Below are 23491 nucleotides of genomic sequence, written 5' to 3' on the forward strand. Positions count from 1 at the left end.
ATTGGGGGGGCTCGGCGAGGGGAGGTTTCCGAAGGCGCGGCTGTTCCTGGGAAAGGCAGCGCTGGGTTAGGTGCCCGCACGGGGCCGGGCCACGTGCCGAGGGGCTGCCAAGGCCGGGACTGTGGGGACTTTCCACAGGCAGCGCTGCGGTGCCCTCTGTCCCGACCCACAACACCCCCCCATCCCAGCCATGGCCCCCACCACACTGCTTGTCCCCCTCGCTGTTCCCCCCTCCCAGCCTAGCCCCCCCCCCACTACCCTGCTCTTGCCCTGCTCAACCCCTCCCCCCGCCATCCCAGCCTGGGGTGCCCCGTGCACTGAGCATGATGCAAGTGCCACCCTGCAGTTTGCTGTGACCGGGCAAATGCCCCCTTGGGATCCCCCCCCCAGGCCCATGCCACGTGTGAGCAGGCCAGGACAGCGCATGTGCCACCCCCTCCCCTGCCCTTTCAGCGGCCCCCGCTCCTGGCCTGGGTGCAGCGCTGTAACAAGGCCATAAACAGCCTCTGTCCTTGGCACGGCTGGCATGTGGGAGGGCGGGGCGGGTGGTGGAAGGGCCCCCAGAGTCTTGTTCACGTCTGCATGGGGACGCCAGCCTGGCGTTTCTGGGCGCTGGTAGCACGTCACCCAGAGGGCCAGCGAGTGGTGGGAAGTTGAGGGGGGCAGAAGGTGTCCTGGCTAGAGCCCTTCAAAGTGGAAGGGGGGGTCCAGCTGCTCCCTGTGCCCCCAAACAACAGCAACTCCTGTCAAGGCCTGCCGGGAGCAGCTCTGCCCCCACCACTGCCTCCCACCCTGGATTAGCTGTTCTGTCCCGGCCGAATTTTCCATGCCCTGGTCACGACCTTCTGCCAGCCCAGCTCTGCCTGTCCAGTGTCCTTGGGGAGAAGCCGGGACGCAGGCGGAGGGCAGGGGAACTTCCCGACTGGGCTGTGCTGCCCTGCCCCACACAGAAACCTGGGGGCAGCCCCTCCACCCCCAAAATCCATGACGGCCTCTGTTTTCTCCTGCTATAATCACCCCTCCCCTCCCCGGATGCACCTTCTCTTACTTTCACCTCCTGTTTCCTACACTTGACACAAGGCCTGGACTGTGGTTGGGGGGGAAGGTGCTGCTCTCCTCCCCCCCCGCCCCAAAAGGCAGCCAGTTACTCCAAAAGTTTTACACAGCGTAAGTTCATTCAGGTAAGCCCTCTTTGTCAATGAAAGGGAGAGATGCGCACTGGTTGTCCACCCCCTCCCCCCCATTAACTAGTATTTACATTGCGCTTGCTGGTAAACAAAAGTGTTTTTATTAAGTACAAACAGTAGGAGTTTAGTGACTGCAAGTGAAAACAGACAGAGCAAAGGAAGCTGCTAAATTTAAATGAAAAGAAAATGCAGAGCTAGTTCTAAGACCCTAACATTTATTGCAAACCATTTCCTACCTAAAGAGCTGTTCTTGTCCTAGCCACAAGCTTCAGGTCAGCGACTCTTTTTCCCTGAACCAGGACCCCACCCCTCCTTCCGGGTTTGCCACGCCAGCCAAAAACCAAGGAACTGCTCACTTCCCATTGCTTAAACAGACTGTTTCTTGGCCGAGGAATCTTTTGTGCTACAGCCGCCCCCTTCTCCTCCCTCCCCCAGCTGTGGAAAATTATCTGGTCAAACTGGTATTCCAGTACACGGTGGTATGGTCATATGTCTTCCTGCTGTTTAGCCTGAAGGGACAAACCAGGCTGTTTACAAGTCGTTACATTGATCACCTCCTCGTTAAGGCTTCCGGAGCACCACTGACGGCTGTCGTTACCACACTGAAAACTAGAAACAGTCTAATGTTACATACAAGAACCCTCCGTGCACCAGAAGAGGCTCTGTAGATCCAGCAGATTGTAACGTTACGATTGATGGGTTACAGGTGGCATTTTGCCCAAAGCGCAAAAGTGATGCATGTTTATATTCAAAAGCCAATTTCATAAAGCATGGGTGGGGGGGACCGTCACAGCTCCTGTGACTGCCCAGACCAGGCTGAGAAATGTGGGGACGCTGACAGGGAATTCCTTGCCTCAGAACATCAGCCCAGAGAATTCAGGGGGCACCTGAGCACCTGGGGTCACCCCTGGCCTGACAACGGCAGGGAACCTTTCGCCCCCTTTCCCCCACTCCTGTCTTGCAGCACCAGCCAGCATCGCTTTGTGCTCCCCACAAGCCAGCAAGTGCAGCCTCCCTGGCCGGATTGAGGCCCCGATTTTACAGAAGGGAAATGGTGGAAGGTTGGGAGCAGGCCTGGGAGGTACCTAGCCAGCCCTTCTGTGCTCTAACTGTTAGACTGCACTCCCCTCCCACCTGCACTTAGCCTCCCTGATCTAGGGATGTCACCTAGCTCTCTTGGCTTGCAGCCACGTTCATTAACCACTAGTCCACACTCCCCTGCCAGAGCTGGGACTAGAACTCCACAGTCCTGGTTCCCAGCTCCCAAATGCTCTAACCACTAGCCCACACTCCTCTCTCACAGCTGGGACTAGAACCCCCAGCGTCCTGGCTCCCCAATGCTCTAACCACTAGCCCACACTCCTCTCTCACAAATGGGACTAGAACCCCCAGCGTCCTGGCTCCCCAATGCTCTAACCACTAGCCCACACTCCTCTCTCACAAATGGGACTAGAACCCCCAGCGTCCTGGCTCCCCAATGCTCTAACCACTAGCCCACACTCCTCTCTAACAGATGGGACTAGAACCCCCAGCGTCCTGGCTCCCCAATGGTCTAACCACTAGCCCACACTCCTCTCTCACCGATGGGACTAGAACCGCCAGTGTCCTGGCTCCCCAATGCTCTAACCACTAGCCCACACTCCTCTCTCACAGATGGGACTAGAACCCCCAGCGTCCTGGCTCGCCAATGCTCTAACCACTAGCCCACACTCCTCTCCCACAGCTGGGACTAGAGCCAGGTGTCCTGTCTCACTGCGCCCAACTGCTCTAACCACTATCCCACACTCCCCTCACACACTGCACCATTTTATCAGAGGGGCAGCTCGGCCGGGAAGACCGGTCTGAAATGGACAGTGTCCTGGCTGCGGCACCGCCAGCATGCACGGCGCTGTACGAATCCGTGGTCCCTCACAGTCTAACTCGACAAGCCACATGCAGCCACGGAGTCCTGGCATGGGCCTCTGGAGCAACCCTGCGTTGCCTGGCTCAGCGTGGGTCATTCTCATGCAGGGGGAGCCGCGAGCAAGGAACACAGAGTCCTCTGGGCTGGGCGGGCCCGGCCCCTCAGCCCCTCTGCGCCTCCTGGGACAGGGAGCGGGAGAAGCCGCCCTTGCCGAAGTCGGGCCGGCTGGGCGGGACGACGGGTGGCAGCTCCTTGGTGATCTCCGACAGGCCCCTCTTGTCCGGGCACAGCCCGGTGGGCAGGGCGCCCCCGGCCAGCGCCCGCTCCAAGTCCATCAGCTGGCGCAGCTGGGGCGGGGTGGCGCCCCGCTCGGCCTTGGCGCTCAGGTCAGCCGGCACGAAGAGGGGCAGGGGCAGCGCCCGCTGGTAGGGCAGGCGGTAGCGGGCCAGGGGCTCGCCCAGCCAGCCCAGCCGCAGGACCAGCCAGGGCGAGCGCTGCACCACCAAGCGCCTCTCCTGCTGCTGCCAGTACGTCTCCTTGCGCCGCTCGTCCACCTCCCGCAGGGAGCAGCTGAGGGCAGAGGGGGGGCGTTAGGGACCTGGGAGCGGCGCCCGGCTGCCCCCCATCGGCCCCTGGGAGCAGGGAGCCGGACAAGCCCAAAGACCCCACCAACCCCCTGAGGCCGGGGGGCTGCGGCCCCTGGGGTCACGGGGCAGGGAGAGACTCTGGGGCCCCTTGTGCCCTGAGCTCCAGAGACGCCCGTGATGGGGGAGCTGCCCTGCAGGCCTGGGGGGGCAAAGAGGGGACCTCGCTCCACCCCATCCCCCGCCCCCGTGAGACCCAGGGCTGGGGGGCTGCCCCAGAGCTGGGCCTGCGTCTCTCCCGGACAGGGGGGGGGGGCAGCAGCCGGGAGCCCGGGGCCCTGCCCTGCTGCCCGTGTGCCCCACACTCACCCCTCCTCGGGCCTGGTGGAGAGCGACAGGTCCCGCCATTCGGCCGTGAAGGATTCCAGCCGCTCCACGTCCTCCTCCTGCACCCGGGCGCCCAGCTCGGCCGCCGAGAGCAGCCCCGCGCTGCGCAGCACCACGCTCTTCCCGAACATCCTCGCCCCGCTCGCCCGCCTGGGGTGCCCGCGTCCGGCTGCTTGTGGGAGTCCGGCTGCGTCTGAGCCCTGGGCACTCGGCCGGGTTTAAATAGCCTCCCGGGAGCTATTTGCGAGCCGTGCGTCACGGGGGCTATATCTGCCCCACGCAGTCACTTGGCAGCGCCCCCGACACCGGACACCGGCCGCTCGTGTATGTTACTGGACACCAGCCCCGGCCGGGCACCGCCCGCCTGGGCCCACATTGAGAGCGTCCTGCCTCATGGCGCCATGGGGGAGCTACAGGGGCTGCCGGCTGGGGGCACAGGGCATGTAATCCTGGGCCACTGTACACCCCCCCCGCCCCCATGGCTTAACCCACTGTTAACCCTTCGCCACCCCCCAGCCCAATGGGAGAGGAACGTTCTGGCCATAGAGAGGTGAACGGATCTACCCTGCCTCTCTGAAGAGCTGGGAATAGACCCCCCCGCAGGAGTAGCCTTCCCCCACTCTAACCACTAGACCCCACTCCCCTCCCAGAGCTGGGAACGGAACGTAGGAGTCCTGGATCTCAACCCGTCCTTCCCCACATTGGAACTGACTGGACCCCCCACACCCCTCCCCCAACCTCAAGGCCCAGGGCTAGTGGGGAAAAGGGGGGGTTGAAAGGACTCCCCCTGCCTCAGAGCTGGGAGGGTGGATGGGGGTGATACCACTGGAGCTGGCCGGCCGGCTGTGTGGGCACAGGTGAGTGCTGGCCCCATATGGCTCGGGTCCAGGCAGGCAGAACCCAGGTGTCCCCAGAAAGCATGTGGAAGCTGGAACTAGAGCTGGGGGGAATTCTTGGATTGGGTTTCTCATTGACGGGACGGGCTCCGTGTTGGCCCAGGAGCACGTGGCCTGCGAGTCACCAATTGGGACGTGAGCTCGTCCTGAAACCGGACCCTGAAGCCCCCTGTGTTAGTGCCCCCCCGGAGGGGGCTGGCGAGCTCCCAGCCCTGTGTTCAGTGGGGCCCCCTGGGGGCAGTGACAACTGAGCGAGCCCATGAGCTCAGCACACTCCCCCGGCCCGGAGACGCAATGTGAAAACCTCGCCCGGCTGGGAGAAAATGTGCTGAGCTGCCCGGCCCGTCTGTCCTGCCGGGACACAGGGAAGGGGCTAATTACAGACACTCAAAGTCCAAAGGGTCCTGGGAGGGGCGCTGGGGGGGGCACCACGTGGAAGCCTCACTTCCTCCAGGGGGCGACGTGGGGCGAGGAGCAGCAGCGCCGGGAATCGGGACGGGCGGGCGGGGAGCCAGATCTGGGAGGAGCCTGCTTAGCGCAGGGGAGGGCGTTTGGGAGCCCGGACGCCTGGGTCCTAGTCCAGTCCCGAGGGGATTCTGCAAGCCCAGCACGAGCCGAATTCCCCCAGGACTGCTAGGCCCAGCTCTGGGAGGGGGGCAGCTTAGACCAGGCCACCTAGAGCCAGGATGCTGGGGTCAGCCCTGACCGGTGGGCGCCAGGGGCTAGAGGACGTGTATTAGGGTTCCCCAGGGGCTCAGTTCAAGTCCCCTCCCCCCGCTGGCACTCCCCCCCCAACCTCCCTGAAAAGCCCTTTCCTACGGCTGGGCACGAAGTGGCATCGGGATTCCTGCGCTGGCCGAATGGGCCCCGGCATCCTTCGCGGCCCACAAGTGACCCCCGGGTGTTGGTCTCAGCACAGGCTGGTGCCTCCCCTCCTGGGCTGGGGGGCCCGTTGCGGGGAGCAGCCCCCGCTGTGTGGGTCAGCTGGGGACCCCGGACACAGCAGGGGCTGGAGATCCAGCTACCGGCCTGGCCCTGGCAGCCTCCCCGCTGAGCCGCCAGTGACCCCCACCCCACCCCGAGAAACCTGCCAGCCGCTCCCAAATCAAACCAGGGCAGCCCCACCGGAGACCCCCCCCCCCTCCCCCCGGGATGGCTTCGATTTAATGGCCTCTCGCTGACATGAGTGATGAGCGGAGGCAGCGTCTCCAAACCCGCCTGGCAGCCCGCGGGGCCGCTCACAGGTTCCAGCCTTATCGGCCGCAGCAGAGATCTTCACAGCCGCAAATGGACAGGCCCGGAGGCCGGCCCCCCGACTCCATTACCGCCCAGCCGGGGAGCCCCATCCAATCCCCGGACGGGCTCGGAGCTCGTCCACCTGCCTGGGCTGGAAGCTCCCTCCGGCCTGGGAGGCTGAAATGAGCAAAGAGGCTGAAATTGGCGAGGGAGCTGCTAGGGTCGCACCCCTGGGGTCCCCCAGACAGCGCCAGCACGGGCAGCACAAGGGAACCACGGTGGAGCAGGGACCCGTTAGCAGCAAGAGGCCGGAGCTGGTCGGCCGGGGCCGTCGGGGCTGAGAGCCGGGGGAGGTTGGGGTCCAGCTGGGACTGTCTGCCTGTGCTGCACCCCACAAACCACTGCCTGGTTACAGGGCAATTAACCCTCTGGGCTCCAGAGGGGCTGACAGGGAAAGGACTCTACAGAGCTGTGTGTCCTGGGGGGGCACCTGCGGGGTTGTGGGGCCGGAGTTGAGGGGCACCGGCAGGGCTGGGGGGGCAGGGGCTGTGGGTCGGGAGTGAGGGGCACCAGCAGGACTTGGGGGGTAGGGGTGGGGGACAGAGGCTGTGGGTCAGTTGCAAGGGACACCGGCAGGGCCGGGGGGGGGGGCAGGGGCTGTGGGTCGGTTGGGGGGGGCACCGGGGGGGGCAGGGCTGGGGAGGGAGGTCTGGGGTTCGGTTGTGGGGGCGCTGGCAGGGCTGGGGGGTAGGGCTGGGGGTCGGTTGGGGGGCTGGCAGGGCTGGAGGGGTAGGGATGGGGGTCGGGGGGACCGGCAGGGCTGGGGGGTAGGGCTGGGGGTCGGTTGCAGGAGGCGCTGGCAGGGCTGGAGGGGTAGGGATGGGGGTCGGTTGCAGGAGGTGCCGGCAGGGCCGGGGGGGGTAGGGATGGGGGTCGGTTGCGGGGGGCGCCGCCAGGGCTGGGGGGTAGGGATGGGGGTCGGTTGCGCTGGCAGGGCTGGGGCAGGGAGCACACACTTCCCTTACGCTCAAGCGTCCCTTTCCCGTGCGAAAACACAGGCCCCGTCAGCCGCCTGGGCAGGGGGGAGCCGGCTCCGGCCCCCGGCGCTGACACTAACCTAGTTAGCCGGGATGAACGGCCACAATCAAGTCGCCTTTCAATCCGCCTGGCAAATGATCATCCGGTGCGAGATAAACTAATCTCCCAGCCCACCCCCGACGTGTCCCTGCAGCCTCCATTAGCGCCCCCCCCCCCCCGCCAGGGCTCCCCCCCCGCCGGGCAGGGCCCGGGCAGCTCGAGAAATGGCCTCAATTTCCACCCGCCCTGCAGCCAGCACCAGATCCCATCAGCCTGGCTAATGCGATTGGGCGATTAGCGCGTTGCGACGCCCGCGCCGGGCCTATAAAGGGCTCCCACGGCCCCAGCCGGGCAGCAGGCGGGCGCCCGATCCCCCAGCCATGAGCAGCATCGCAGCCGTCGGGGAGAGCTACCAGAAGTTCAACCCCCGCGCCTACCTGCAAAACAACTACATGCCCCCCCGGGCTGACTTCAGCTCGGAGGACTGCGTGGTGCCCTGGAAGCTGCGGTGCCTGGCCGAGGCCTTCGCCACAGGTGGGTGGTGGGGTGGGGAGGGACGGGATGGGACGGGGACGAGGCAGAAGCAGGGAAGCCGCGTCACTCCCCTTTCAAAACCCGTAAAGGTTTTGCAGGCCTCGTGGAGGAAGAGGAGTCTCCCTGCCACTGATGGGGAAACTGAGGCACGGTTTGGTGCCATCACACGCCCCAGGCCATGCAGAGAACGGGTGGCAGGGCTGGGAACAGGACCCAGGAGTCCTGGTGCCTCGTCTCACACGCTCTACCCACTACACCCTGCTCCCCTTGCTGGAGTCACAATCCCCTTCCTCCCCAAGCTCTGCGCAGCTGGACGTATTGTGGCTTCTGCGTGTGGGTCGGGCAGAGGGTGCCTGCCCCCGCCCCGCCAGAGCAGCTGTGGAGGTGGAGAAAACTGCCCCGAAGCGCCATCACCGGGAAAGCAAATGCCTTAGCCTATGGGGGAAGAGCGGGGGGGGGGCGGGGGGGGCTGGTGTAAGCTACCAGGCCCCTCCAGGGCTGGGTTTTGCAGTGCCCCTCCGGCTGCCCAGGGCCCACCAGGACTGGGCTGAAATTCGCCTTCCCCTCTCCCAGCCTCCCCCATTGCAAAGCGGGCAACCAAAACCCGCCCCCCACCCCCGCCCGTCGGCACGCGCCCTGGGACCCGTCTCCCTCGCCCCCAGGTGAAATCCACGGCCGCACGCTCATCGACATCGGCTCCGGCCCCACCATCTACCAGCTCCTGAGCGCCTGCGACCACTTCGAGGAGATCATCGCCACCGACTACCTGGAGGTGAACCGCCAGGCGCTGCGCCGCTGGGTGCAGGACGAGCCCGGCGGCTTCGACTGGAGCCCGTACATCAGACACGTCTGCAAGATCGAGGGCAAAGGGTAGGCGGCGGCGGGGCGGGGGCAGCCAGAGACCCAGCCCGGGTTCCCCGAGGGAGGGGCGGGTGAGCAGGCCGGGGCCCAGCTGACGCTCCGTGGGCCGGGGCCGGAGCCTGACTTGAGGGTGGAGTTTGACCCCCCAAAGCTGGGGGGGGCTGTTTGCCAGTGGGAATGGACCCGGGGGGAGGGACAAGCTGAGGATGGGAAGGTTACGGAGCCACCGCGTGAAAGGGGCCAGGGTGGCGCCTTCGCCCTGTGGGCACCAGCTCTCCAGCCCATCACCGGACCGGGGGCTAGAGGCTCCCAACAACTGTGCGGCAGATCTGCCAGGCGCTGGCTTCCGAGACTCAGCCCTGCTCCGAAAGGGCCAGAGGAGAAGTCCCGGAGCCAGGGCTGGGGGTGGGAGCCGCTGGGAGAAAGCAAATTGCTGGCTCCAAACACCAACAAGTGAGCGTCACCGTAGGCGGGGGGGACGCTCCTCAGAAATCAGAGCTGGGAGGGCCCTGTGCTCCAAAAGGCTGATTGTGCCAAAACAGCCACAAGCAAGAAGCCAGCCTGCTCCCGCGCGGGCAGGGTCTGGGGCGAGCTGGGGCTGGAAAGGGCCAGAACCCCACGTCCCGCTTCCGCCGGGCTCCCCTGCACCGAGGCTGGAAGCTGTAGGGAGCACGGACGTGCCGCTGGGCCAGCCCTGGTGCTCAGGAAATCCCAGCCAGGGGGAGCGCGTGGGTGCGTAGGGCGGGTTTGGCACAGAGCTGTGAGCGCTCACCCTGCCGAGAGCCAGGCCGGTTCTGCTACCGGCAGCGTTCCCTGTAAGCTGGGCGCTTGGGCGGCCGCTCAGGAGACACTCTGTTGCCGCCCTGCTGATTGGCAGAGCGCCCACAGCTAGGTTTTGTGGTGCTAGTGGTGGTGCACATTCGCACCTGCCTGGGTGTACATAAGATATTATTCCGCACATGGGTGGCAAAGATTAGAGGGAACATTGCCGATCGGTTCTGCAGTCCCTCGCTGCTCTAGCCTGCACAGGGCTCTGCCTAGCCTTGGTGATACAGTTCCCTAGGTGAGCAGCTGGGCACCAGGCCAGGGGGCGAGGAACGGCCGGGCGGGACCCCCAGCACAGACTGGGTTCCATCTCCCTAGGAGCGGCCCAGGACTCTGATCTCTGCAGCACAGAAGCTCCGTGTCATGCTGGTGTTACCCCCGTGGCACCTGGAGCCGGCCTAAAATCGATTCTTAGCCCACCCCAAGCGATGCTTTTCCATGGGCCTGCTTTGCCCTTTGGCTCCTCGGACCCCCTCCGCCCTAGGGGAGCCCCCTCCCCATCCCTTTTCCCACCCGGGTGTGGCTGGGGACACTACCCCCCTCCCCGTGCCCCCCACCATCTCTCACTCTTTCATGGCTCGCACAGGGAGCAGTGGAAGGAGAAAGAGCGGAAACTGAGAGAGAAACTGAGGCAGATCCTCCCCATCGACGTGCACCAGCCCGAGCCGCTGGGCTCCCCGCTGAGCCAGCCGGCCGACGCCCTGGTCTCCACCTTCTGCCTGGAGGCGGTGAGCCCCGACCGGCCGAGCTTCGAGAGAGCCCTGCGGCACGTCACCACCTTGCTGAGGCCCGGGGGGCACTTCCTCTTCATCGGCGCGCTGGAGGAGTCCTTCTACCTGGCCGGCGAGGCCAAGCTCGCGGTGGTGCCGGTGAGCGAGGCCGACGTGAAGGCCGCCTTGGGGAAGAGCGGCTACTGGATCCACGACTTCCGTGCCTACGTCATGCCGCCCAGCCTGAAGATCGGCGTGGACGACGTGAGCGGGGTCTTCTTTGCCCACGCGCAGAAGCAGCCCGTGGCCTGACGCCCGTGGCCTTAAACCCGTGGCCCATGGCCCGTGGCTCAGCCACACTCGCCGCAGAGATGCATGTGACCCAAAGCGAAGCTTGGTAGCTAGAAATGCAACAGAGCCACCCCTCCAAGGCAGCTACCCTCCACAGGCTGCCTGGTCCTCAGTAAAGCCCCCGCCTCCAGCTCCAGAGCTGGCCTCCTTCGCGGGTGGTGGCCGATTTAGCAGCAAAGAGAAAACAAAAACTGGAGGCCGGTGGATTAGCTGGTTCGGAGCTCTCCCTGCGTACATTCTAGGCTTCTATTAATGGCAGGTTCTGTTCCTGTGGAGGGGATGGGCAGCTCTTGGGATACCTGGCAGGGTTGGCTTCCTGTAGGCCCAGAGTTCTCCTAGTGCTTTACACGGCCAGTGAAATCCTGGGGGTGCTCATACGGCGCTGCCGGGGGTTGGAAGCGCTTACAAAGCATGGTCCGCTGAATCCGCCTGCCGCCCCGGGAAGCAGATCTGCATTACCAGCCTTGTTTGATAAGCAGGGAAACCGAGTCACGGAACTGAAGTAGGGGCTAGTTAGCGAGCAAGAGCCGGGATTAGAATTCGGCCACTTCCCAATTCCTGACCCCTGCCCTCCGTGCGCTTGTGTCTCTCTCTGCGTCGTCTTACGTGGCACGCGGCCCGTTCTGGGGCAGGACGCAGTCGGTGCTAACCAGCCGACAGGAACATTCTTCACGGGTTTAGAACAGATCACGAAAAGCTGCCCCCCCCCACGCCCTCTGAAACCCAAAGGGGAGTGGGAGGGAGGCAGAATATACATGCCAATCTGGAATTTCACTTTAGAAGAAGAATGCAAGAGCCAAGGTAGAATTTCAGCAGGATCCCAACGGCGGAATTAGCACAACTGAGTTTTGGGACCAGTCCCGTCTGTTAGAGACTTCAGGGGGAACCCCACGTAGCGTAGGCCCCCCCAGCTTGGTTTTCACAGCATGTTTCAAAACATGTCAGAGCCCCTAATAACCAAGAGAGGTTTTCACGATTTCCCTGGCACTTTCTCTCGATATTTATGGTGTATATTCCCCTGCTGTTACCTGGGAGCGAACCCCCGCGCCTTTGTTTTCCTGCACGAGCAGCTATTGGAAATAAACGCTCTGAACTCAAGGCGAACGGGGCTGTCTGGATTGACTCGGAGTTGGGGACGCGTAAATGTTAAACAAACAGCCTACAAAGCAGCTGCGAGTCTATATTTAAAGTCGTCGCAAAGTGGTTAATAGTTCAGCTGACTTAAGTAAACACAGGAGTGTTAAATTAGAGCCAGCCCCTTAAAGAAATGTTTGGGGGGGGGGGGCGCAGAGAAGTCTTTCCTGAAGATGGGGGGGGAAGAAACCCCATGTTTACCCGCCCTCCGGTTAACTCTCTCTCCAAAACATCCCCAGGATGGGATTTTAACAGCGCAGAAGTGAGTTAAGAGCATAAAACCCCACAACCGTTGTGTAGGCCCCATCCTTAGCCGGAGTCTCTCACGTCCATGGGCTGCGCAGGTGAGGTGGGAGGTGGCGCAGCACGGTTCAGGGGCCCCCACGCTGCCCCACCTGCGGACACGGAAAATCTGCGTGGGCTGGCTCCTCCGCCCCTAGGGAAGTCAGTCTCCCAGGCTGTGTTAAGAGTTTCACCCCTGCCCTGAGCCGTCGGGCCCCACTGCAGCCGGCCTGCCCCCCCTTCTACAGAGCTGCCGGGGGTGTGGGAAAGGCATTTGAGGCATCAAAAGAGCCTCCGGGCTATAAATCCAACCCCGTCTCCAGCTGCTCCATGAGCTGGGTGGGATTTTAGGCTCACGTGCGAGGCTGGCCAGCGGGATGTTGCTATCCAGGTCCTGGTCGTCACGGGACGTAAGCGCTGGGGCCAGGACAGAGAGCTCTGTTCTGGGGATTAACTGATCTGAGGTGAGATGGATTTTTCCCTTCCACAGCTTCAGCTGCCGTGGGAGCCAGGAGCCAGGGCCGGCTGCGTCCCTGCTGGACTCGCGACTGCATTCCCCTGTCGGGGGCCTGGCGAGGGACTGGGAACAGAGCGCACACGCGGCGGTCGAGAAAGCAGCTCGGCGGAGCTAGAGCGGTTGCCTCCCGCAGCACAGGCTGAACGCCGGCTGTGCCCTACTGCAATCCCTGGCCCAAGACCACCTCCTGGGGGGGCTCTGGTTTTCAGCCTCCCCTCAAGAGCATCGCAACTGCCCCCGCCCATCGCAGGGGAGGGGACGACGCCCTGGGAAGGCTGGTGCGACAGACCGAGCTTTAGCCAAAGAGCACAAGCCAAATCCACGCGGGTGGGGGGGGAGGGTCCAGAGAGGGGCTGGTTCTGATCAGGTACCCTGGAAAGGAACCCACTGCTGCTCCCAACCACAGCAGGTCCGAGCATGGGCACTAGCGACCCGACCACAGCTCCCAGCTCACCCCGTCTCCTTCTGCCTCCATCCCCGTGATTCCTGCCCCCGGCCCTTGGGTGAGGTGGCTGGTTCCTGGGCTGGCGGTAGCAGCGTCACCCTCCCAGGCCCGCTCCCCGGAGGGCCCCTGGGCAGCTCCCACTCCATTCAGGGTTCGAGGCAGCGAGAGGGTTAAAGACGTTTTATTGTTCATCTTTCTGGCAACTCCACATGGTTTTTCCGGAGGGGGAGGGCAAAACCCAACCAAACAACAATCCGCCTGCTCTGGGACATGGGGAGGCCTCGGTGGCTCACGGATCTAGTCTCACAGGGCCACTTGTGCCAGGAGCCACGCTCGTGGGCGCCACCTGACCACAATCAAGCCAGCGGCCTGCGCCGAGCCGCGGGAGCGCGGTGGCACCCAGAGCAGGCTGTCAGGTTCGCTTCCCCGCATGACACGTGAGTGGGCTGCAGAGGGAGCTCAAATCTGCCCCCGTTCTCCGATTACCAGGATTGCACCTCCCGTGCGAGCGCCCCGGTAGCCCAGCCCAGCCCCTGCATGCCCAGAAAAGGAAACAGCCTGGGAAAAGGAGGAAAAAAGAAACCCACGAAGCTATTCTCCCCTTCCCCCGCAGCTGCTCCCCCACTTGTGACACCTTCAGGAAATTCTCTTCCCAAGCCCCGGCAGGGGCCGGTTGTTTTCCACGTGAGGGTTGGGGGGTAGCGAGCGAGCACACAGTGTGCCGTGCTGGCTGGGAGCTGGGCAGCCCGGACTTGTTTGTTTGCTAGGTCTAAAATTACACCCGTCAGGCAGAAGCTGGCACCGCTCACAGGAGCCGGGCGCAGGTTCTGTGGCAGGGGTCAATCGTTCCAGCGCGTGCAAGTGAGAAACCTCGGCTGCTCCTGCTGTCCGCTCACCTGCCGGCCGCCCCCGCGCCCCCAGGCGGCTCATTCCCAGCCCCCTCCCGCTAGGGTGCCGCCCGCCTGCGGGAAGCGAGGGGCTGATGGATCAAGCTGCGCCGCTCCAAGAGGAATTTTTAAACTGGCCTGAAAACTCTCTGCTTGAGCACGTCCACCCGTGCAGGGAACGAGGACGCTTTAAAACCAGAGGTCGGGCGTCCCCCCCCCCCCCGAGATGCTGCTGTTGAGACTGGGGAGCACTGAAGGCACCAGGCTGGACTAAGGCAAGGCTCTGGCTGGAGAGGGGAGATCAGAGCCGGGGGCCTGCAGAGCAGGTGCCAATACCTGGAGCAAGTGGGGAGAAGGGCTGCTGGCTCTTCAGGGACAGGAGGAAGCCAGGGAAGTCCTGCTAGGCCAGCCTCCAGGGACAGAGCAGAGGCAGCTGACAAGGCGCAGAGGCTGGCGTGTCAGGAGCCCCCGAGCCGGGGGAAAGCCGGCACCAGCCCCACCTGGGAAAGCCGAGAGCTGCCTAAGCGCTCAGGGGAGAATACCCAGGCATCTCCGGACTCCTGCTAGTCACAGGCCGCAGCCCTCTGCTCCACTCTCTTTCCGGTCCCCCCAACACACAATCCACATGCCATGGCCCAGCTGTGCCAGAGCCGCTGGCTTTCTGCCTATGCCATCGGTGAGAGGCAGGGCCAGCACACGGGGCAGAGCCCAGGGCCTGACACCACCCGTGAAGCGAAACCGCTTGTGCTCTGACTTCAGCTTTCTGCCCTGGGCCCCCGCAAGCCGACGCCCGGCCCCGCTTCCTGGTTTATTCTGGCAGCGCCCCGGACACCCTGCGCAGGACCAGGGCGTTACAAGCACAATGCACTCTGGAGCTCAGTTGAACGATAAGGCAAAGTGGTGAGGGAGACCCAGACAGGCGTGTGCCCCCCAGCCCAATACAGTCAGTCCCATCTGCGCCCCCCCGGTTAGCCATCACAAACAGTTGTGCGGGGTCACCGCCTTGCTGCCCCAGGCTCTAACATGCACCGAACACGAGCCAAGGGCAGCAGAAGGACGAGCCCTCTCGGGTGCCACTTGCCAGGTCTCCCCAGCTTGGCTAACGTTTCCCAGGGCATCGGCCCTCACAGACGTGTCGTCCGCGTGCTCGTCCCCCAGCGCAGACGGGTGGACCCTCAGTCCGTTGTCTGCAAAGGGCTTTGGCTATTACCTCCTGGAATAGCACAACCCCTTCCCTCCCGTCACCTCCGGCCGCGGGCCCAGCTGGCCCTGGAACCTCCGTTTTGGCTGCACCCAAAATATAGAATTCCTTTTCCAACTAGAGTGTGATCTCCCCCTGCCCCACCCTACACACACAGCTGGACTTTACCTAAATGACAGAACGAACACTAATTTTGTCCACAAGCCAGATACACGCACACCCCCCACACGCTCCCCCAAATCAAACACTGCCCCCCCTCCAGCAGACTAGGAGTCTGCGCTAAAAACCCCAGGCACTGAACAGAGCCAGGAATGGCCCGGCTATCTCTAAGGGGGTCCCACACAGACTGGGCCCATACCGACCTCAGGCGTGATTCGCGAGTAAACAATACACCCCGATTCACAGGCTCTCTAAGCCAGGGCCCAAGCTGTCCCGGGGGGCTCGGGGCACACGGATGCCAGCTCGCTTTGACTTTCATCTGCTGGCAGCCCAATGCCAACGCGAACCAGCCCACGTCAAACTCAACCACAGATAGATTGGCCACGCTCGCCACCTAGTGGTGGCGCTGCCACACAGCGACAGTCAACCCCTTAGGGGACGAGCCACCATCTACTTCGCTCCCTTCCCTCGGCAAGCAAAAGGCACTTGCTGGTCCCCGCACTCACACTCTCTGTGTGTCCCAGCGGGGCCCAGAGCTCTCAGGCGTTCGCTGGACTCACGAAGGCCGCAAGCCTGCTCCGTCCAGCAAGCAGGCCACTGGCTCGTGCCGCCTCTCACGACTCTGTCCTGATTTTCATCCGCACCCCTCGAACGAGGAGAGAGGAGACCCGACCCCGCACCTCCCCCCAGCCAGGAAGCTCCCAGCTCAGCACTTCTGCAGGGAGTCAGTCCACGGCCCAGCGTAGCCCACAGGATGCGGGTGGCGTGGCGCACCCCCCCCCCCCCACAGGGCACACAGGAGCTGTCAGCTACTTGCAAAACTTCACAGCAGGTTGGTCAGTAAGTGCGGGACTGCCGCTGTCAGACAAGACCGTGTGTCCCGCCTGCCTGTGTGTCCTGCCCACCCGCTAACCCGGGATAGCCACCTCCTCCCACGTGCGGACGGCTTCCCTGCTCAGAACCACAGGCGCTGTGGACGAGAATCCAACAGGCAGAGCCATGCCTGCCTGCAGGCCCCTCCGTCTTATTTACGGAGCTCCGCAACGGCCCATTTCGGCAGTGGCCGGCGGCAGAGTCCGAGATGCTGTGGACCAGTCTGTTCGATGACCAGCTCTCCCCACGGGATCACAACGGCTTCCTATCAACCCCCCCCCCCCCCCCGGGCTGGTTCACCCACGTTTCCCACTTGGTCTGAAATCCCTCGGCACGCGGCGACTCACACAGATTTCGTAACAGTGGAAACGGAAAGGCACCACGTGGCCCGGGAGCACAGAGCAGCAGTAACTGCAGAGCGTGCGGGGGCGTGCGGGGGCGAGATGGATCACGGATGCTCTAATGGAACGAGTCATGGGATGAGAATTAAAACTTCTGAAGGCAAAAAAAAAGAGGAAAGAAAAGGAAGGTGGGGGAATGTTGCTCCAGGATTCGGCGCACCCCGGAGGGGAAGGCGGAGAGAGCGGGTCTTGGCACGGCCGGATTCTGGACTGGACTCACGGAAAGCGCCCGGCATCGCTGTTCCTCAGGCCGCGGACGACCCGGAGCGCGGCTGGGAGCGGCGCTCGGAAAGTCTCAAGGGACAGTTTCCACCAGGGAGGGGTTACCGCCTCTGCACGGGCAGGCCTCCCCCGAACCGCTTCAGTCCATTTTCATAACGGCCGAGTTCACCTTCAAGAGGTACAGGCTGTCGTCACGGAGGAAGCTGCAAGGAGAGCGAGCGCGGCGTGAGGCGCTGGGTCCTAGCCATGGCTGGATGCCTGGTTGGAGCCCAGGCCACTCCTGGGAGAACGCTGCAGCCAGCTGGGGCTGCTTTCACAAGGGCTGGGACTTTTGGGTAGGAAATCTGGACCAGGGCAGAAAGAGCCAGCAGATTATCCCGTCTGAAAGTCACCAGCTCCAGCCGGCAGCCGAGCTAGCGGGGGCCCGCTCCTCGGCGGCTGGAAGTCAGCGCTACGGCAGCCTGGGCACCGAGCCGAAATCCCCCGCGCTTTGGCCCACCCTAGAGTCTGGCACTGACTGCGTGTCACTCAGATCAGAAGATGCAAGGAGAAGGGGGGGTTCCGGCAGCAGGCAGAGCCCCAGAGAGGCCTGGGAGGAGCTTTGGGAATGGGCAGCATCTCCTCCGCGGGCGGGCTAGAGCGGCAGTCTGGAGCTGAGGGGAGTGGGGTGGGGGGGAAGAGATGTGATCCCTACACAAACGGACTCAACCCCCAGCCCCCCCCCTCCCAGGCCTGCCCGGCACGTCCTGGGGCAGTAGGGAGCGCCCGTCAGGAGAGGCGGCTAGGCCTGGCTGCCAGCCAGCAACGCGCTAAAGGGCACCGGGCGCACGATTAGTCCCAACTGCTCACGCCCCATTAGCGCGTTCACCGTAACGAGCGCACGGGACATTTCCTCCCTCTGAAAACATCCCCGGCTCCGAGTCCCGGCCCCGCGTTTGGTGCCATGCTGCCGACACACCCGGCTCCGCACCGGTGGCTTTCCCTGCGCGGGTACCGGGTTAGGTGAGGCGGGCTGGTGGGACGCCCATGCGGAGGGAGCCCGGGCGCTGTCTGGGTATTTGTATGGCCCCTGTCCCTAGCACCTACACATCTCAGACTTGTTAACGCATTTACTCCCGTGGCGTTATGCCCATGGTACAGGTAGGGAAACTGAGGCACGGAGTTACGAAGTGACTTGTCCAAGATCAGACAGGGAGGCTGTGGTCTCCGGAGTCCCCGGCCAGCAGCCTATGCCCACGCTCACCCTTCCTCCCTGCTTTCAGAGTCGGTGGGTCGTAAGAGACAGCTGTCCGGGCTGTGCTCCCATTTGGGTAGAACCCGCCTATGAACCGGCTCCGTGCTGAGATGCCGAAGGCTAGAGACAGTCCCACTTGGAAGGGAGAGCGCCTCCTACCTTTCTAGGCCTGCCTCCCCCAAGCTTGTCAGGCTGGCGAGGCCGGGTTAGGGACGGTAAGCATCGCCTGGTAAGGGTGATGCACGTTGCCGGGTAACAGTCACCTGGGGAGCAGCCTGCAGCTGTGGGCAGAAAGCTGCCCCGCCCCTGCCAGGCCCCCACACGGGGCTGCCCCTTCTGCACAGGGCCAGGAGCTGGCAGCCCCCTTACCCGCCCCCGTTTAATCAGCTACGCGGCGACACTTAAACCGTTTTATCGGTTATTGAGTTAAATGGGATTCGGCATCCTGAGACGGGGCTGGAGGGACGGCCGCCCGGCGGCGTAAGCCGGGATCACCTGGCCTGCACGGTCTGCGCGCCGCCGGGGCCGTTCCAGGCCTGGCTCCAAGCCGGGGATCTGCCCGGGAAGGAATCGCAGTGCCCGGGCGCGAGGCTGACCTGTAGAAGAGGACGTTGACGGGAATGGTGCTGAGGTGCCACAGGGCGTGGGCGTCCAGGATCCAGAAGAGGGGCGGGAAGTCCAGGAGCTCGAGCAGCGCCAGGGCCTGGAGGAGCAGCACCACCGCCATGCACTTCCGCACGTACGGGAGACGCTGCTGGTTCTGCAGGCACCAGCAGAGCCACCAGAAGAGGTTGAGGAGGCCTGGAAGGCAGGAGGTGCCGGTGGTCAGAGGCAGGACTCGCTCTTTGGGCTGGGCGGGTGGTTACGGCTCACCTCCGCTACTCCACAGCCGCACGGCTCCTTCCCCTCGCCCATCCCCTGGAGCCTCCTCTCCCCGTGCACTCGGTTCCTCCTACCGAGCCCACAATCCAGGATCAGGCCCCTCCGGGGCTGGCCAATGACCCTCCCCCCGCTTCCCCAAAGGCTGAGCTCGCCCTGTTGGGAGGGGTTTCTGTCCTCTGCCAGCCCATGGGCACTACCTGCCCGTAGCGACCGGGCCCTGTAAGTGCACATCAGCCTCCATGGACTTAGCAGGCTGCCTGCCGATCAGTTCCTCGTCGCTTTGCTCGTCTCGGTTTGTCCCTCACATCCAGAGCAGGTGTCTCAGCCGTGCCCTGCCATGCACTCGGGGCCCTGCCTCAGGACCCTGCCGGGCCACAGAGCTGACCCCTGGTGTGGCTAGGGGAAGGGCCCGTGTGGCTCCCAGCCTCCTGCTGCGCAGCATCCGCCTCTGAGCCCCCTGCAGCCCACGCTGCCTGTTAGCGGCCTTCCTGGGTGCGAATCTTTACGAGGGACCAAAGGCCACGCTGCCCAAGGCTGCGAGGGCTGCCGAGTGCCCCCGTGAAACGCGGTGAAAACTGATGCGCACAAGTCCAGGAGGGCGGGCTCCAAGGAACACGAGACTCGCGATAAACCCGAGAGCTGGGGGCAGCGGGGAACGAGGCACCGGGGCAGAATGGCCAGGCCGACGCTGCAACACCAGAACTACAGCCTGGCAGGCGAGTTGTCAGAAGCTGGGAACGGGCGACTGATGGGGAGAACCATTCGACGATTCCCTGCTCTGCTCACTCCTTTGGGAGCACCTGGCATTGGCCGCTGTCGGACAACAGGACACCGGCTAGATGGCCCTTTGGGCTAGCGCCGCGTCGGGACTGTGCTGGTGAAATCACCAGCCACGCACACTGCTGCACTCTGAGGAGCCACCCCAGCACGTGCTAGAGAGACAACGAACGCCCCAAGTCCCCGGGCACGGAGCAGCCCCTCTTTCCTCAGCACGCAGGAGCAGCGCAACAGCGAGGAGACCCCAGAGACAGACTCTCGCCAGCGGCCACATCCTGCCCGTGGGGCGACACCGAACGCCAAGCAGCTCCCAAGTCCAGGCTGCGTGGGAACCACACCCAGTGCCACGGCCCATGTTCCTTCCCAGTCCCGTTCCCGCGGCAACCAAGGCCCCAACCAAAAGCTGCCTCCCCCCCGGCCTTACCGATCACCACGTTTGCGGCCATGTTGTAGCCGTAGTCAAAGCGCACGAGCGTGAGGTAGGAGACATGGCAGGCCAGGCAGAGGATCAGAAAACCCCCAAAAGCATTGGCAAAGGCTGGACGTTTCAGACCCAGGGTCCTACAATGGAAACCAAAACAAGGCAGAGAAGCTCGCAAACTCCAGCGGCTTATACAGCTCCCGCAGGATGCCCCAAAAGCTTTGCCCCAGTTGCTGCAGCTTGCATCACCTCGCATGTTTACTGGGGTTGCCAGGTGTCTGGTTTTCACCTGGACAGGCCGGTAATCGCGTCTTCTGTCCGGTAAAAAAAAAACAACCCCAGGACATATGTAAAACGTCCGGTATTTTCTGTTTTTTCTCGGACGGAAGGCCGGGGAGACATTTTTCTCCAGCCGTGTCTGGCGGGGGCAGGGAGCGCAGGAATGTATAGGCGCAGTGACTTTTTGGGGGTCTCTGGGGTTGTTTTGTTTTGTTTTGGCTCAACCAATTTTTCCCCCCACCATGTTCGGGATTTTTTGTGACGGCATCTGGCAATCCTAACGCTTCCCAGCCCAGAGAGCTGGGCCCTCACCCGCCCACCAACCTATTCCCAGCCATTGGAGAGCCTCAGACTTCAAGGCCAGAAGGGCTGGCCTCCCTCGGTCGCTGCCGAGCTTACGTGGGAGAGAATTCCTTCCCAGCCCCACCTATGGTGGCCTGTTGGACCCCGAAATGTGAGCAAAAACCAGCCAGCCTAGCCCGAGAGAGAGAAAGAGAGAGAGAGAGAGAGAGCTCAGAACCCTGGAACACCCCCACACCATCTCCAGGCACTGCCAGGCTTGATGCGTCAGAGAGAGGGAGGAGAAATTAAAACCCACACGCAGCCCCAGGGCCTTGATGGCATCTCCCTGTGGCATCCACCGAGCTCCAGCTAGGGCCCGGGGGGAATTTAGTGGCCAGGGCCACCCACGAGGTCAGACCCAAAGGTTCCTTCTGACTTGATATTCTCAGAAGTCTAGAAGCAGGTTAGCATCTGACACAACCCCCGGCAGAGGATGGTTCACGGGGTTTAGGGAACTCACAGGCAAGGTTCCCTGTAAGCTGCGCGCCCGCTCAGAAGTTCAAAGGTCCCGCGTGGGCAGGGAGCTCAGCTGATTTGCAAGCGGAGGGACATCTCACTGAGTAAGCAGCTAAACAGAGCTAGCTACCTGCCTGAATTGAGGAGCTCCCCAGCCATAAAAAGGGAGATAAGGAGACAATTAGACGGGGAGGGGGAGTGGGGAGGCGGGGAGGAAGTAATTAATTAATTAATTGGCTGATGGGGCGTCAGAGGGGAGTTTAGAGAGTCCCTCTGCAGCAGGAGAGGCAGGCAGAAACTCAGCACTCTCAAGCCTTCTGGGAACGGGGGGCGGGGGGAGCCGGGGGGGGGGGGGGTGTGCTGGCATCTGTGCAGTGAGGTGGAGGCAGGGGCAGCTTGTTTGGGGTGTCTGACTCGCTACAGTCCTCTCTGATAGGCTTGAGGCAGGGGAACAGGCAGCAAGGGAAGTGTGTGTGGCTGCATTTCAAACAAAGTTTACATGGGAGTTAATGGCTTAAGATACGAAAGAAAAGGATTCTTTTCACAGAATGGTTTGGGGAGTGTTGCAGAGATCTCAAACTCTGAACTTCACGATTTTTGTATTGTATTGCATTAAGGCCAGATCTTGGCTATTTGGTAGAGTTCTGACTCTTACGGGTCAGAAATAGCAAGTACCAGCTTGAGCTGTTAGAAAAGTTGATACATGTACTCCAAGGATAGTGTTCTTTTTCTTTTTTATTTAATTTCATATTATATAGCATATGCATTGCTCTGTGTTAAATATCCCTTGTTTGAATATATTTTCTTCCACACACGTGGACTGCTTACAATTCTGTGCACAAGTTTTGTTTGTATTGGTGGTGCACAGCCACACACACACACACACAACCACCTCAATATTGATGGTGCACATAAGAAATTTCAACCGGCCCAAGGACGGAAAATGTTAGAGGGAACACTGCTCGCAGGTCTTCCTGCCTCTTAATGCCTACGGCTCTCCCAGCTCACTTTGCTGCCCCAGATACGCCAGTGTCTCTCCATACCTGACTCTACGCCAGGGCTTGCTTCGTAAACTGTAGCGTAGCTGAGAGCTTTGGACTGCAATAAGAAGCCTCAAGACCTGGCACCCGAGCTGCCCTCTTCAGCAGAATACAAACCTCGCTGGCACATACAGATGGTGCCTTCTGTTCCTGGAGTGGCTAACCCTAGAGAGGCCACACCCCCACTCTGGCATGGTCTCTAGATAATCCTTAGTCTGGCCGTGAGGGCAGGGGACTGGGGGAGACGACCTCTCGAAGTCCCTTCCGGTCCTACCATTCTACGACAGGTCTCTCTGAATGCGAGGAAGCAGCAATGATGATGTTCCTTCTCAGAAGGAGACACCGTTCCCTCTGTGTGCGCAGACAGGGCCCTCCCCAGCTCCTTGGCTAAACAAAGCAGCAGCCAGGTTCTCACACAAAGAGGGAAGGAGGAAAGTAAAGACCAGATTATGGCATATCTAGCTGCAGGGCGGCCAGCCAACTCTGTAGGTGGGCGGGCAGAGAGACGCCAATTATCTCAGGGAGGGGCAAAGCTCACCTGACGCAGCACAGGTAGATGGAGTGCAGGATGACGGTGGAGGCGCAGAAGTAATCCAGTTTCTGTGGGACGAGAGGCTTGGTTAGGTCAGCGGTAGAAGGGCAAGGGACAGCCCAGACATCGATGGGAGGCAGGGAGATAAATGGGCCATACTGCTGAGCTAATAGCAACCGGGAAGAGTAGATTTACGCTTCTCTCTAATCTAGTCAATCCTGATGGGCAGAAGTCAGCGGTCCCCGGGGCACATGAGGCTCTGTGCACCCCGCTGCTCTCAGGCACCATCCCCTGCCGCTATGGGAGGGGCAGGGAAAAGCCTCAGGGACATTAGGGGGAAGGGAGCAACAGCGCACCAAACCACTTCCGCCTCCGCCTGCCAGGGTCCGTACCACGGGTGTGCTGGGATTAGGGACACCCGGAGTACGGAGGTTCAAGTGTAGAACCATTAGCTTCACACGCCTAAGCGCCTTGCTGGATCAGGGCCTAGCCAGACGGGACACAACGGGGTCCAAGAAGAAATGCAGCCAGCTAGTCCCCGCCACAACTGGCTGCCCGTTTCTGGTGTTGGTCTGGCAGTTGCATCTGGCAGCTTCCCTCCTAGCCCCGGACTCCAGCGTGCTAGATGCTAGACAAACACAGACCAAAGAGCTGACAATCCCAGCATAGGTAGCGTCAAGTGGTTTTTACAGTCACATTTTCACAGGTTTCTCTCACATCACAGAGGGCGCTCACTCCGCTCACGGCTGTTGGACAGAATGGGTCCGACCGATTCACCAGATCCCTTCTGTAGCCCCTCTAATTTCACACCAGCAGTACAGGGGCATCTTTAAACATTATGGGGGTAAAGGCAACC

At 62.4% G+C, this 23491-nt stretch overlaps 3 protein-coding genes across 5 annotated transcripts in view; 1 reads left to right on the forward strand and 2 right to left on the reverse strand.

Moving 5' to 3' along the window:
• Positions 1 to 1265: 1265 nt before the first annotated feature.
• On the reverse strand, positions 1266 to 4533 carry LOC102456618 (telethonin). The gene is made up of 2 exons (XM_075911403.2): positions 4044 to 4533; positions 1266 to 3660 (listed from the first exon to the last, which is right to left on the reverse strand). Exons 1-2 carry the CDS (start codon positions 4190 to 4192, stop codon positions 3252 to 3254), a joined length of 558 nt encoding a protein of 185 aa, XP_075767518.2. The 5' UTR covers positions 4193 to 4533; the 3' UTR covers positions 1266 to 3251.
• Positions 4534 to 7568: 3035 nt separating this feature from the next.
• On the forward strand, positions 7569 to 10726 carry PNMT (phenylethanolamine N-methyltransferase). Its single transcript, XM_075911402.2, has 3 exons — positions 7569 to 7804; positions 8467 to 8674; positions 10077 to 10726. The coding sequence occupies exons 1-3, from the start codon at positions 7651 to 7653 to the stop codon at positions 10510 to 10512; spliced, it is 798 nt and encodes a 265-aa protein (XP_075767517.1). The 5' UTR covers positions 7569 to 7650; the 3' UTR covers positions 10513 to 10726.
• Positions 8518 to 23491, reverse strand: part of PGAP3 (post-GPI attachment to proteins phospholipase 3) — a 28042-nt gene continuing 13068 nt past the window's right edge. For 2 of the 3 annotated variants that reach the window (XM_075911400.2, XM_075911397.2), the window contains 4 exons: positions 22642 to 22703; positions 19990 to 20126; positions 18503 to 18707; positions 13095 to 16875 (listed from right to left, as the gene is read on the reverse strand). In XM_075911400.2, the coding sequence (XP_075767515.2) occupies positions 16812 to 16875; positions 18503 to 18707; positions 19990 to 20126; positions 22642 to 22703 (468 nt within the window). In that variant the 3' untranslated portion in view covers positions 13095 to 16811. Of the gene's footprint in view, positions 8654 to 13094; positions 16876 to 18502; positions 18708 to 19989; positions 20127 to 22641; positions 22704 to 23491 lie in introns of those variants that run through there. The other variant, XM_075911399.2, reaches the window with a different exon arrangement.

Source organism: Pelodiscus sinensis, chromosome 29 (assembly GCF_052426305.1).
Source record: "Pelodiscus sinensis isolate ZL-2025 chromosome 29, ASM5242630v1, whole genome shotgun sequence".
In the NCBI taxonomy this organism is placed as follows: domain Eukaryota; kingdom Metazoa; phylum Chordata; order Testudines; family Trionychidae; genus Pelodiscus; species Pelodiscus sinensis.